The sequence below is a fragment of the Mobula birostris genome, chromosome 27 (genome assembly GCF_030028105.1).
Source record: "Mobula birostris isolate sMobBir1 chromosome 27, sMobBir1.hap1, whole genome shotgun sequence".
In the NCBI taxonomy this organism is placed as follows: Eukaryota; Metazoa; Chordata; class Chondrichthyes; order Myliobatiformes; family Myliobatidae; genus Mobula; species Mobula birostris.
The window spans coordinates 8,716,042-8,731,599 of NC_092396.1; the positions used below are offsets into that span (position 1 = coordinate 8,716,042).

The 15,558-nt window shown below is 41.3% G+C and overlaps 1 protein-coding gene across 5 annotated transcripts in view; it reads left to right on the forward strand.

Annotated features, from left to right (window-relative positions):
• ube4b (ubiquitination factor E4B, UFD2 homolog (S. cerevisiae)) overlaps positions 1-15,558 on the forward strand; it is a 96,695-nt gene that overhangs the window by 13,847 nt on the left and 67,290 nt on the right. For 3 of the 5 annotated variants that reach the window (XM_072245336.1, XM_072245339.1, XM_072245340.1), the window contains exons 2-3: positions 6,641-6,821; positions 13,885-14,020. In XM_072245336.1, coding sequence (XP_072101437.1) covers positions 6,641-6,821; positions 13,885-14,020 — 317 coding nt within the window. Of the gene's footprint in view, positions 1-6,640; positions 6,822-12,738; positions 12,834-13,884; positions 14,021-15,558 lie in introns of those variants that run through there. The other 2 variants (XM_072245338.1, XM_072245337.1) reach the window with 2 other exon arrangements.

The window sequence follows — 15,558 nt, forward strand, 5'->3', positions numbered from 1 at the left end:
GAATTGCAAAAGTAATATTTTGTGCAAATTTAAAAGGTATCATTGATCCTTTTATGCCTGTGCCCATTATCAAATCAAATGGAAGACAAAATAGATCTTGATATAGGATCAGAAGACATTCCCTACATCTTGGCAGCGTAAATTTGAAAACTTGGCAGTTAATTTGAACAACACACACAAAATGTTGGAGGAACTCAGCAGGCCAGGCGGCATCTATGGAAATGAGTACAGTCAACGTTTTGGGCCAAGACCCTTCAGCAGCACTGGAGGAAAAAAGATGAGGGGTAGAGTTAAAAGCTGGGGGTGGGGAGGGAGAAACACCAAGGTGATAGATGAAACCAGGAGGTGGGGGGGGAATTAAGTAAAGAGTTGGGAAGTTCTTTGGTTAAAAGAGATGCAGGGCTGACGAAGGGGGAGTCTGATAGGGGAGGAATACCAGAGAAATGTGATGGGTAGGCAAGGAGATAAGGTGAGAGAGGGAAAAGGGGACGGGGGATGATGGGGGGGGGGGCCTCCCATTACCAGAAGTTTGAGAAATCGATGTTCATGCTATCAGGTTGGAGGCTACCCAGATGGAATATAAGGTGTTGTTCCTCCAACCTGAGTGTGGCCTCATCGCGACAGTAGAGGAGACCATGGATTGACATACTGGAATGGGAAGTGAAATGAAAATGGGTGGCCAATAAAGGAGATCCCACTTTTTCTGTCAGACGGAGTGTAGGTGCTTGGTGAAGCGGTCTCCCAAAATACATCGGGTTTCACTGATGTTTTTGATCTGCTTTTTGTTTAAATCCAGAAACAATTTCATCAGTTCTTGGTCTCTTTCGATTCTATCAGAATGGTTGATTTTCATTCTAGCACTAATATGGATTAAATATCAAATAATTAATTGATGTAATTTTTGACATTTTACTCATTATTCTGCCTATAAAAAGGCTCAAATGTTCTGCTGGTGAACAGAGTAGTTACTTTCAATGTTATGCTTTGGGAAACTAGTTTCAATTGTACAAAGCTTAACTCCCTCAAATTTCAGTCAGATTTTAAAATAAAACTGTAAGATGTAGGAGCAGAATTTGGCCATTTGGCCTTGTTGTTTCTGCTCTGCCACTTGATCATGGCTGATGTATTTTCCCTCTCAACCCTGTTCTCATGCCTTTTCCTCATAACCTTTGACGCCCTGACCAATCCTATCTTTGTATGTGCCCTGTACTCTGTCCATTCAGATTTCCTCTGTGTGGTTACTGTTTTCAATAAATTTTCTAGTATCTAACTTGTGTTCCCTTCATCCGATTGCTTTTTCTCTGTGCACAGCTCCTGTTTTTGTTTTGTACGCCACTGTTTCACTTTGCCCAGCTGCTTTGCCCTCTATCCTGGTTTAGTTTTAGTTTCTTCTGCCGGTAGCTTACCCCCGTGCCCGCCTAAAGCATGTTAGTGCCCTGGGTTAGCCTATTTTGCAGGGGTATTGGAAAATTATCCTATACATTACACTACATATAGTGCAACTGCTGCTAAAGGCACAAAAATAAAGTTTCACTTTTTTGGTTTTTCAGCTTTTGTTTTAATTTCATTTCTCTAAGGAAAAAATAAGTGATAATATTTCAATATTTAAAATTTTTGTTTGCTGTCTGAGTTCTGTAAGTTGGTGGGGTGATCAGCCACTTTGGATGCTATGTGCTACACATCCTCATGCAGAAGGTGTCTAAATCCACCTAATACCTAGAAAGGGGAAGTCCATGTTAAAGCCCACTGAAGCTTTGTGGATAGATTTCTATAATGTTTGTGGTGAGCACGGTTCTTTTGACTGAAAATTACACAGTAATTTTATTTTTGGCTTTGGTGCAGACCAAGGTGAGGTATGTACATTCTTTACATTTTTATCAGTCTTCAGATTTTTTTATCTGGAGTTTGACTGACAAGAAACAAATCAGTTGTCTAATCCATTGGTCGTGCTTGCTGTGATCCTGAATGCATTTTTTGTGTCTCTTAGTTTAACCACAGCTTTTGCTTAATAGTAGTTCACTTTGTACTGTTAAGAACCGCATTGTTAATATTCAAACATTTGTGATTTGACTCTGTATTTTGGTACCTACTATGCTGTTAGGTAGTGTAAAATGTGCTCTCTGTATTGTAAACTGTGCATAATTTTAATTGTCATCACTGAAGGATCGTAGTCTTTGTTATATTGCTTCACATTAGGCTTTCCTGTTCAAAAATGACTTATACACTTTAAAATGTTCTGTAGTGAATACAGTTTTCCCTGTTGGTCTAACAAGAAAATATTCCATTCATTCTAATTGGACACAGGAGTACCAGAACAATTTTTCTTTGTTATGTGATGAAAGCCAAGTTATCAGGAGATTGATGCTGATGAGAGAGATAAGAGAGACAAAGGGAGAAGCGTTCAAAATGTTAATGAGAGACTAGAGAGATTAGCGAAAAGAGACACAGTTCCGAGTATTGACAGACCAGTTGCTTTGAACCTGAACTGTTTGAAGTTTGATGAACAGGCGATACCCCAGCAGGGGGATAAAAGGAACAGGTTCGCTAAGGCACGAGAGACACCAGGAGATCACGAGACCCTGGAAGTGCGGTGTGCACCCACAAGTTGGTGGCAGTTTTAGAGGTCTGGTCGCGGGACCGACCATAGACGCACAGGGTGAAAAGGTACGATCGGCGGGAACCTGGTGTGTGTGTGTGTCTGCCCTTGCCTGGGTGCCGGGTTCACCGCAGAAGAACGATCGTATCAGGAACGGAGGGGTCACAGTTGGTGACCTCAGAAGACATTAAAAAGGGCTCGCCCAAAGCTAACTGCAGAGAACATCAAGGTCTGTCTGAATTCGATTTGCATATCATCCTTCTCTCTCTCCAATGGTACAACAGCAATTACTGCGAACTGTACTCAGCTGAACTGAACTCTACGTCACTTGAGACTGATCATTTTACCCCTAGACTGCGATAGATCTTGATTGATTCCTAATATCCTAGTTCTGTGTACATGTGTGTTTTATCATTGCTAACCTGTTGCATTTATATCCTTACGATTAGAGTACTGTGTTACTTATTTCTTTAATAAAACTTTTAGTTCCCATAATCCAGACTCCAACTAAGTGGTCCATTTCTGCTGGTTTGGCAACCCAGTTACGGGGTACGTAACAGTTATCACTTTATGGTTGCTACTATGACTAATCTGCATTCCCCAGGGTTTTTCTGTTTCATCATTATCCTCTCTGTAGTTTCCTTGGCTCTTCTCCTTCAGGACTTTTGTATTGATAAGGTCATAGTTTTTGTAGTGGTGTATAAATGTGATGCATCAAATCGTGTAGTATTTTGACAGCTTAAACTTGTCAAGAATATTAAACTGAGGCACCATAGTGGAACAGTTACTCATTCAGATCCTTTGTGCTGCAAGTTAACTTTTTAATTATTGATAACAAAGTATTATTTTGCAGTCTTTTAATGGGAACGTAAACACAAGTGATTCTGTAGATGGTGGAAATCCAGACCAACACATACAAAATGCTGGAGGAACTCAGCAGGTCAGGCAGCATCTATATGGAGGAATAAACAGTCGACAGGTCGGGCTTAGACCCTTCAATCCTGCTTAAGGGTCTCAGCCCGAAACATCGACTGTTTATTCCTCTCCACAGATGCTGCCTGACCTGCTGAGTTCCTCCAGCATTTTTTTGGTGTTGCTCTTTAAAGAGAATGTTGGTCACTTGGACTAGAGATTTGAATGTTACAAAACAGCTTGGGCAAGGTACTTGAGTGTTTTTTTTTCCTTCTCTAATCATAGTGATGCCTAAATGATTGTATTGGTTATGTCACAAATTGAACTGATTTGGTAGATGAAAAAGGATCTAGTGCTTTCCTGGCATATGTGACGAATAAACTCGGGCTTCCAGCCGGGTACAGGTATCGATCTTAACCGACATTTCAATGACAAACTTCATCTTCATCAGGGATGATGCTTAGGCTTGTGTAGTCTGGTGATATTTATACCCCGTCATCTATCCTTCCTGCTGTCCCATCTTGTTTACAATTGAATTCTAGTTCTTAGAGCGAGACCTTTGTTTTTGTTAAAATTCTTTTCTAGTTTTATTTCAATGGCTTCCTTCGCTAGGTGGTCCCAAAAGCCAGTGGCACAGCACAATAGTTTTGTACTGTTGAAGTCAATCCTTTGGCCATTATGAATGCAATGTTCTACTACCACTAATTTCTCTGGGTAACCCAAACAGAGACATCTCCCGTGCTCTTTGATGCAGGTTTCCACCGTGTGGTCTTGCTCTAAATAAGAAATGGAATTTGATTGTAAACAAAGTGGGACAGTGGAAGCCTGATGGATGAGGACTAACTAATCAAGAGGGTTGGACAGCGGGGTATAAACACCACTGGACTAGACATGCCCAGCATCATCCCTGATGAAGATGGCAGAGTTTGTCATCGAAATGTTAAAATTGATACTTGTACCTGGCTGGAAGCCCGAGAAAAGTTTTTGTGATTTGGTAGATTTTAAGTTATGGGGCAAGCAAGTCAAGAAATAAAACACACACACAAAATGCTGGAGGAACTCAGCAGGCTAGGCAGCATCTATGGAAAAAGGTACAGTCGATGTTTTGGGCTGAAACCCTTCGGCAGGACTGGAGCAAAAAAGCTGGGGAGTAGATTTAAAGGTGGGGGGAGGGGAGAGAACCACCAGGTGATAGGTGAAACTGGAGGGGGGAGGGATGAAGTAAAGAACTGGGAGGTTAATTGCTGAGATGAGGTGTAAGAGGGAAAAGGGGATGAGAAATGGAGAAGGGGGGTGTTGGGGGGCATCACTGGAAGTTTGAGAAATTGATGTTCATGCCATCAGGTTGGAGGCTACCCAAACAGAATATAGGGTGGTGTTCCTCCAACCCAAGTGTGGCCTCATCACGACAGAGGAGGAAACCATGGATGGACATATTGGAATGGGAAGTGAATTTTAAAATGGGCATCTGGGAGATCCTGCTTGTTCTAGCAGACGGAGCATAGATGCTTGGCGAAGCGGTCTCCCAATCTATGTCCAGTCTCACCAATATACAACACCAGGAGCACTGAACACAGTAAGTGACTCCAACAGACTCTCAAGTGAAGTGTTGCCTCACCTGGAAGAACTGTTTAGGGCCCTGGATGGTAGTGAGGGAGGAGGTGTAGGGGCAGGTGTAGCACTTGTTCCGCTTGCAAGGATAAGTGCCAGGAGGGAGATCAGTGGGGAGGGAAATAAAACTTTCCTTTGAAATTAGGCACAGAGATAGTGTTAGTCAAAAATCACTGAGTAGAAGAAACCTTGAATTGCAAGATGGTTAGTTAGGTCTTAAACTTTCTCTGTGCTATATTTATGCTAGCCATGACAGCTAAATAAATATTTGGAAAACCAAAGCTAGAATTTAACTTCTAGTAACATCTTTCACATCAGTCATATCCCTCTTGATCATAAATACTCCATTACTAATACCACCCATCTATTTTCGTAATGTCACATTTCTCCACTTTGGCTTCAGACAAATTGATGAAATCCTCATTTTTGCATTTTCTTCCTTTCACCTCAACCGCCTGGTAAGCCTAGGTTTATTAAATAAAATTTTGCCGTATCCTGACCTGCACCATTCTATGCCTGCCATCTTCCCAGATGAAGTATCTTGCACCGTCTGTAAGGAGTTTGTACGTTTTTCTTGTGACCACGTGGGCTTCCATTAGGTGCTTCAGTTTCCTCCCACATTCCAAAGATGTACGGGTTAGTAGGTTGTAAATTGTCCTGTGATTAGGCTAGTGTTAAATAGGTGGTTTACTGGGGGTTGTGTCTCATTGGGCAGGAAGGGCCTGTTCTGTGCTGAATCTCTAAATAAATTAAATAGAATCCTCCAGGTTTAAACTCCTCTTAGATTTGTTTATTTATCCATGAATTTAAATATAATAGATTTTGACAGTCTAAAATTCTCTGGCTTGTTTGCCATTCTCCCCTGCCAAGTTTCTCCTGAAAACATCTCTAACCGGTCTTAGAGTCACATGCTTAATATATTCTGTCTCAGTATCAGATTTGAGGATGCTGCCATGCAGTGCTTTGGGAAATATTGTGTTGAAGCCACTCGTTTACTCGCAATATTTTTGTGTACTGGCTCACGGGAGGGGCCATTTCATGATTGAGATCTTGCTTACTGCAAGTTTGCCAATGTCATTTGCGGCTGATTACTGACTTTTCTTCTACAGATCTCAGGACTGAAGTCAGTGACAATAAACGTGATTCAGAGTTGGGGTCACTATCACTGGCATATGTTGTGAAATGTTGTTTTGCGGCTGCGATATGTAATTTAAAAAAATGAAATATATAAGAAAATTAAATTAGTGCAAAAAGAGCAAAGAATAGAAAAATATAGGTGGTATACATTGGCTCATTGTCCATTCAGAAATCTGATGAAGGTGAGGAAGAAGTTGTTCTGAAAATGTTAAGTGTATGTCTTCAGGCTTCTGTGCCACCACCCTAATAACGAATGCTACCTTTTTGAAACATCTTTTGAAGATATCCTGATTCTAATGCTTGCAAACTGCAGAGCATTTAGTGAGCTGATTGCTATTTCAATGCTGTAGTGCACTTTCAGCAGTAACATTTTCTCACCGACAGATTCGCAGAAGGCGTCTGGCACGGCTAGCTGGTGGGCCGACTTCACAACCCACCACCCCGCTAACATCCCCACAGCGAGAAAACCCTCCAGGGGTGTCTGCAGCCACGCCAGGGATATCTCAAAATATGGGCCTGAATGTACACAATGTGACTCCAGCGACATCACCCATTGGAGCAACAGGTAAGGGAGAATGAGATGGTTTCAACTGATGGAATTAATTTTTTAATATTATCACTGTTGCCAAGGTTTTGTCTCAGTAATACTCAACAAAATATAGTTTCCCATAGGAGCTTTGTTTCAATTGTTTCCTTTTAAAATGAGAAACTTTGCTGGAGTTGTTGGGTATGGATTTTGTGAACAGACTAAGATTTCTTATTTTTTGATCTTAAATAAACCAGAAGGGAGTGTTTGGGCAGCATGGTAGAGTGTAATGCTTCAGTGCCAGTGAACCAGATTCAATTCTTGCCAGTGATTAAGCATTCTCCCCGTGGTCGCATGGGTTTCCTCTGGGTGCTTCAGTTCCCTCCCACATTCCAAAGTCGTACGAGTTCAGTTAATTGGGCAGCATGGGCCCATTGGACTGGAAGGGCCTGTTACCATATTGTGCCTCGGGGTGGGGGGGGGGAAGGGGGAGAAGGAGTTGGTTTGATTTTAGTGTTGTGCAGTCCATGAACCCATTTACTGGATTACTGAACTAGATTTGACATACCCATCTTTACAGGGTGTTAGTTTGAATTTTGTACCACAACTAATGTTTGATCTTGGTTTTAAAATTCCCGTGCTCCACTGTTAGCTGTCTCTATGTTGGCCTGATCAGGTAATGGAGGATGAAGGACATTTTCCCCAAAGATAGCCTGCCAAGAACTCAGTTTGAATCTATGATAATCCAAATGTTTGGGGGGGGGCACGGGGAGGAGTTGACAATAGTGATTTGAGTGCTACCCAGGAAATTGGGTAAGCAGTGGAATTAATACAAGTGCCATTATTTCATGATGGTAAGCTGTGTTTTTATACCGTAGGAGTAATTTGAACCTCAATGTATATATTTATTGCTAACAACTTCTAAGGTAGTGCAGTTAACTGAGGCTAGGTTTTAGTTGTCCCACAGAAATTTGGCGGGGAGGGGGATCAAAGTTTTTATTGTGGAAGCTTGGCCATTTTTTTTTCCAGCTTCTGGAATGGAGCTGGGTAATTCAGACAAGTGGATCCGTTTAATGTATTTTGTTAGCATCTGATGTGTAAATCATTCTGATAATTCAGACTGATCTAGATTTAAGCCAGGCTTGAAGTTACAAGCTCCATTTGTGGGCATGTCTTTATAAGTAAGACCTAAGTGCAGAATTAGGCCACTCAGCCCATCAAGTCTGCTCTGTCATTCCATCATGGTTGATTTTTATTATCTTTTTCAATCCCATTCTTCTGCCTTCTCCTTGTAATCTTTGTCTTGACTAATCAAGACCCTGTTAACCTCCACTGTAGATACTCTCAATAACCTAGCCGCACAGCCATCTGTGGCAGTATATTTCATGTATCACTGTCCTCTGGCTAAAGAAATTCCACCTCATCTCTGTAGCAAATGGACATCTCTCTATTCTGAAGCCATGCCCTCAGGTCCAAGATCCACCCACAATAGAAAACATCCTCTCCACATCCACTCTAGGCCTTTCAATGTTCGATATGTTTCAGTAAGATTCCCCCCTCATCCTTCTAAACTCCAGTGAGTACAGGCACAGAGCCATCAAAAGCCCCCCCCCCCCGTACTTTAACCCTTTCATTCCCAGCATCATTCTCATGAACCTGCTCTGGACCTTCTCAAATGTTTGCACATCTTTTCTTAGATTAGGAGCAATGAACCAGAATTGATTAGCGAGCTTAAGGTAAAGGAACCCTTGGAGGAAAGTGATCATAATGTGAATTCACCCTGAATTTTGAGAAGCTAAGGTCAGACATATCAGTATTACAGTGGAGTAAAGGGAATTACGGAGGCATGAGAGTGGAGTTGGACAGAATTGATTGGAAAAGCACACTGACAGGGATGACAGCAGAGCAGCAATGGCTGGAATTGCTGTAAGCGATATTGAAACACAGGATATATACATCCCAAAGAGGAAGAAGTATCCTAAAGGCAAGATGACACAATCGTGACTAACATGAGAAGTCAAAGCCAAAGAGGCCATATAATAGAGCAAAAATTAGTGGGAAATTAGAGGATAGGAAAGCTTTCAGATGCCAATAGAAGGCAACGAAAAATAGTCATTAAGAAGGTAAAGATGGAATACAGAAGTTAGCCAATAATATTAAAGAGGGTACCAAAAGCTTCTGATAAGTGTAAAAGAGAGGAAAGAGTGGATATCAGAATACTGGAAAATGATGCTGGAGAGCTAGTAATGGAGGACAAGGAAATGGCGGATGAACTGAATAAATTGCATCAGTTTTCACTATGGAAGACACTAGCAGTATGGTGGAAGTTCCAGGTGTCAGGCAGGGGTCGTGAAGTGTGTGAAGTTACCATTACTAGTGAGAAGGTTCTTGTGGAAACTAGAAGGTCTGAAGGTAGATGAGTCACCTGGACTAGATGATGTACTCCCCAGTGTTCTGAAAGAGGTGGCTGAAGAGATTGTGGAGGCATTAGTAATGACCTTTCAAGAATCACTAGATTCAGAATGGTTCCCAAAGATTGGAAAATTACAAATGTCACTCCTCTCCAAGAGGCAGAAGAAAGGCCAGTTAAATCAAGCCTGACATATCCTTTGGAATTCTTAGAAGAAATAACATGCAGGGTAGAGAAAGGAGAATCGGTTGAAGTTATGTATTTGGATTTTTAGAAGGCCTTTTACAAGGTGCCACACATGAGGTTGCTTAACAAGCTACGAGCCCTGGTATTACAGGAAGTATTTTAGCGTGTATAAAGCAGTGGCTGACTGGTAGGAGGCAAAGTGTGGGAATAAAGGGAGCCTTTTCTGGTTGCCTGCCAGTGACTAGTGGTGTTCCACAGGGGTCTGTGTTGGGATCGACTCTTTTTGCATTACGGTATATGTTAATGATTTGGATACTGGAATTGGTGGCTTTGTTGCAAAGTTTGCAGATGATCTGAAGGTAGGTGGAGGGGGAAGTAGTTTTGAGGAAGTGGAGAAGCTGCAGAAGGACGGATGGAGAGAATGGGGAAAGAAGTGGCAGATGGAATACAGTGTTGGGAAATGGTCATGCACTTTGGCAGAAGAAATAAAAGGTTAGAGTATTTTCTAAATGGAGAGAAAATTCAAATATTGGAGGTGCAAAGGGATTTGGGAGAGCTTGTGCAGGATTAAAAGTTAATTTGCAGGTTGAGTCTGTGATGAAAGCAAATGTGATGGTAGCATTCATTTCAAGAGAACTAGAGTATAAAAACAAGGATGTTTAGACTTTATAGAGCACTGGTGAGGCCTCACTTGGAGTACTGTGAGCAGTTTTGGGCCCCTTGCCTTAGAAAGGATGTGCTGAAACTGGAGAGGGTTCAAAGGAAGTTCATGAAAATGATTTCGGGTTTGAATGTCTTGTCATATGAAGAATGTTGGGTGGCTCTGTGCCTGTATTCACTAGAATTCAGAAGAATGGGGAGTGACCTCACTGAAACCTCACTGAAACCTATCAAATGGTGGAAGGCCTTGATGGAATGGATGTGGAGAGGATGGTTTCCTATGGTGGGAGAGTCTAAAACACAGCCTCAGAATAGATGGGCATCCTTTTGGAACAGTGATGAGGTGAATCTGGAACTCATTGCTACAGGCATTTATTAGAGGCCAAGACTTTATGTAAATTTAAGGCAGAGATTGATCAGGGCATGAAGGGATATGGGGAGAAGGCAGGAGATTGGGGCTGAGAGGAAAAATGGATCTGCCATGATGAAATGGCAGAGCAGACTCGATGGGCCAAATGGCTTAATTCTGCTCCTAGGTCTAATGGTTTTGCATTCCAGTCCTCTTGAAATGAATACTAATATTCTATTTGCCTTCCTTACCACTGACTCAACCTGCAAGTTAATCTTTAGGGAATCCTTCATAAAGACTCCCAAATCCCTTTATACCTCTGATTTTTGAATTTGCTCTCCATTTAAAAAAAATAGTGTATGTCTTTATTCCTTCTACCAAAGTACGCTTCCCTACACTATATTCCATTTGCCACTTCTTTGCCCATTCTCCCAATCTGTCTTGGTCCTTCGGCAGATTCCCTGATTTCCCAATGTTACTTGCCCCTCCACCTTCCGTCATCTCTAAATCGCTGCATACAACGTTCAAAGAAGCAGTCCCAATACTGACCCCTGCGGAACTTCACTAGTCACAAGCTGCCAACCAAAATAACTTCTCTTCATTCTCACTCTGTCTCCTACCAGGTATCTTTCCTGTAATACCATATGCTCTTACCTTGTTAAGCAGTTTCATGTGAGGCATCTTGTCAAAGGTCTTCTGAAAATCCAAGTAAACATCATCTGCTGATGATACTTTGTCGATCCTGTCTGATATTTCCTCAAAGAATTCCAACAGATTTGTCAGGCAAGGTTTCCCCTTAAGGAAATCACGCTGACTTTGGTCTACTTTATCATGTACCTCCAAGTACCCTGAAACCTCATCCTTAATAATGGACTCCCAACATCTTCCCAACCACTGAAGTCAGGTGAACTGGCTAAATTTCCTTTCTTCTGCCTCTTGCCTTTCTTAGAGAGTAGAGTGACATTTGCAATTTTTCAGTCCTCTGAACCATTCCAGAATCTAGTGATTCTTAAAAGATCATGACCTATGCCTCCATAATCTCTTCAGCTACCCCACTCAGAACCCTGAGGTGCAGTCCATCTGGTCCAGGTGACTTTATCTATCTTCAGACCTTTCAGCTTCCCAAGTACCTTCTCCTTGGTATTTGCAACTACTCACTTTTTCCCCCTGACACTCTTGAATTTCTGGCATACTGCTAGTCTCTTCTACAGTGAAGATTGATGCAAAATACTTAAGTCCATCTGCCATTTCTTTGTCCCCATTACTATACCTCCAGTAGTTCAATATTTACACTTGCCTCTCTTTTAATTTTTATATATCTAGAAAAAAACTTTTGGTATTTTTAATTATTGGCTAGCTTACCATCGTATTTCATCTTTTCTCTCCTTATGTTTTTTGTTGCTTTCTGTTGGTTTTTAAAAGCTTCCCAATCTTCTAACTTTCCACTAATTTTTGCTCTATTATATATGCCCTCTCTTGTGCTTTTATGCTGTCTTTGATTTCTCTTGTTAGCCGTGGTTGCTGCATTCTCCCTTTAGAATACTTCTTCAACTTGGGATGTATCTATCATGCGCCTTCCAAATTGCCTCCAGTAACTCCAGCCATTGCTGTTCTGCCATCATCCTTGATAGTGTCCCTTTCCAATTAACTTTGGCCAGCTCCCTCATGCCTCTATAATTCCCATTCCCATTATCACTATAATACTGATAACATCTGATTTTATCTTCTCCCTCTCAAACTGAAGGGTGTATTTGATCACTGTATAACACTGAATTTGGTCAATAAAATTGTGTTTGCTAAATCAATAAACAGAGGTTCTGCAGATGCTGGAAATCCAGAGTAAAATGCACGCAAAATGCTGGAGGAGCTCAGCAGGACAGGCGGCATCTATGGAATTGAATAAACAGTCAACATTTTAGGCCAAGGTCTGATGAAGGGTCTCAGCCTGACACATTGACTGTTTTATTCATTTCCATAGATGCTGCTCGTTCTGCAGAGCGCCTCCAGCATTTTGTGTGTGTTTGCTGAATCAGTGCTCATCAGTAAAGTGATCCATTGATTTGAGTTTAATTTAATCGAACATTAGCTTCCTTGCAGGAAATTTTCCATATTAAAGTACGTAATATTCAAACAGTTCTTCTTCTGCATAGCTAGTTTTTCCATCCACAGTAGGGTATGCTATGTGAATCATACTTGCTTTCCCCAATAAGAGACAAAACAGTAAAGGCCTCTGAGTTCTTTCTCCATATATTCTAACTTAATTTTTATAATGGCCCAGCTTGAATTGGGATGATCTTGAGTTTTGAAATGGCCAGTATTATTGTCTTGACTAATTGCTTTGGTGCCTCTAGATGCCCTGTTTTAGAGAAATGGAGATCCTTGGCACCAGGAGAGGGGTGCTACAGAGGTTTTCTGATTGAAGTTTCTACTGTGCTCTCAATTGTGGGTAAATCTCTCCACTATATTTTGAACAATTTTAAATGGTTTGACATTGAATTACAGTAATGAATCAAGCTTTTCTGTTAAGTGTGGGACTTCTTGACGGTCTTTCTCTGATTTCAGTAATATCAAGTCCTTGACTAGTTTAAAAAAAAATTAACTTGAGTGCCATGCTCTTTGTCCTGCACTGAAGTTTCCATGCTATGATTCTATCTCTTGCCAAGGCTACTTATTTTATCTGAGCTGAATATTAGTAAATTTATTGTCAGTTATTATATGTCACCATATACCAGTCTGCGATTCATTTGCAGAACAAAGAAATACAGTAAAATGAATGAAAAACTATACACAAAGACTGACAGGCAATCAATGTGCAAAAGAAGACAAATTACGCAAATACAAAAAAAAACACTAATAAATAACACTGAGAACATGAGTTGCAGAGTTCTTGAAAGTGAGTCCATAGGTTGTGGAATCAGTTCAGTGTTGAGGTGAGTGAAGATATCCAAGTTGGTTCAGGAGCCTGATGGTTGAAAGGTAGTAATTGTTCCTGAACCTAGTGGTGTGGGACCCAAGACTCCTGTATCTCCTTCCTGATGACAGCAGTGAGAAGAGAGCGTTGGCTGGATGGTAGGGGGTCCTTCATGATGGTGCAGTGCTCCTTGTAAATGTGTACAATGATGGGGAGGGCTTTTTCTCTGAACAGGGCTGTATCCACTATTTTTGTAAGCTTTTCCATTCTTGGGCACTGATGTCTCCATACCAGGCTGTGTCTGTCATAAATGTTAGGTATATGGCGGGTTCTGTTTCTGTAATCAAACGACTTCCATGATGTCATGGCAGTTGGTGGGTTTCATATTTTGAGGTGCATTAATCATTAGTTTAAATGGAGTTGAAATTACAAAATCTGTTACAGATTGGGATGATAGGATATGCTTGAGCATTGTCTCAGCGCAACAGAAGCTGAAAGGAAACATTTTTAAAATCAGCTTGAAATCCTTTACTTCCATCTTTGACAGTTAAGCAGGTTTGTGACTGAGTGTCATCTGTTTTCCCAGGTGTTGCACATAGAAGCCAGAGCAGTGAAGGGGTGAGCTCGCTCAGCAGTTCCCCATCGAATAGCCTCGAAAACCAGTCTCAGAGTCTTTCCCGATCTCAGAGTATGGATATTGACAGTGTGTCCTGTGAGAAAAGGTACTCAATATGTGGATAACCTTCCTGTGTAGAGCTATTGTACGGGAACAATAACTGGACAGCAAGGTTTGGCAGATTGTATTAATGTGGAAACGGGCCCTTTGGTTCAACTCATCCATGGTATCATGTTTGAACCACATTCCTGAAATTCTTTCCTCCCCATATTTGTGTCCAAGTGTCTCTTAAATGTCATTATTGTCCCTGCCTCAATCACTTTCTGTAGCAGCATATTCTATGTATGCACCACCCTCTGTGTGAAGGAGGTGTCCTTGTATCCCTTTTAAATTTTTCCCCACTCACAAATCTCCGCCCTCTGGGGTTTATTTCCATTTTCCTGGGAAACAGGCTACATTAAACCTTATGCTCCACTTAATTTTGTACACCTCTATAAGATCATGGTAATCTCCTAAACTCCAAGGAATAAAGTGCTTGCTTATGCAAACTCTGACTATAACTTGGGCACTTAAGTCCTGGCAATATTTACATTAATATCCTTTGCACTCTTTCCAGATTAATCTTCCTATAGGGTTCGTCATTCATGATGTGGATGGTCGTGGTCTTTCCATGACCGTGATTGTTCTTAGCAAATTTTTCTACAGAAGTGGCTTGCCATTGCTGCCTTCTGGGCAGTGTCTTTACGTGATGGGTGACTCCAGCCATTATCAATACTCTTTAGAGATTGTCTGCCTGGCCTCAGTAGGTGCATAACCAGGACTTGTGATAGGCACCAGCTGCTCATACGACCATCCACCACCTGTTCACATGACCCTGATTGGGGGATTAAGCAGTCTACACCTTGCCCAATCCGGTAGGTTAGTAGAGGGAAGGAGTGCCTTGCACTTTCTTTGGTCAAGTATATCTCCACCCCACCACCCACTATAACAGGGTAACCAAAACTATACACAATACTCGAGGTGCAGAATTGTCTCGTCCTGTAGAACTGCAACATAATGCTCAGTGCTTGTTCTCTTGCCCTGACCGATGAAGGTCAGCATATCAAATGCTGCTCTTACCATGTCTTCCTGCAGTGCCACTTGGAGTGAGTTACTGTTATACTCCCAGATCTCTCAGTTCCACAACAGTTCCCAGCATGCTACCATTCACTGATTGTTTCCTACCCTGCTTTGACAGGACTGTGGTCTGTCATGATGGAATGGCAGAGCAGACTTGATGGCTGAATGGCCCAATTTTGTTCCTATGTCTTAAGGACTTCTCCAAAATATAACACTTTGAACTTATCTGGATCATAAGAGGTTTTTTTGCAGAATTGTGTTTCAAACATTCTAACTATTGTTTATTATTAAAAGCGAGGACTTGATTAGAATAATAAAGCTTGTTGCTATGTGATAAATATAGATAGCTACATTAGTCTATGATTTGAGATCATATGGGAATTTGAATCAGTAAATGCAATGTGGGAGGAAATGGCTGTTACAGATGGCCTGGACCCTAATAGGATAACGCTTGCAATTTAATCAGCTGAGTTAATTAACTGGCATGTACCAATAAGAATCTGTGCAAAATAGGAAAATTAGAGT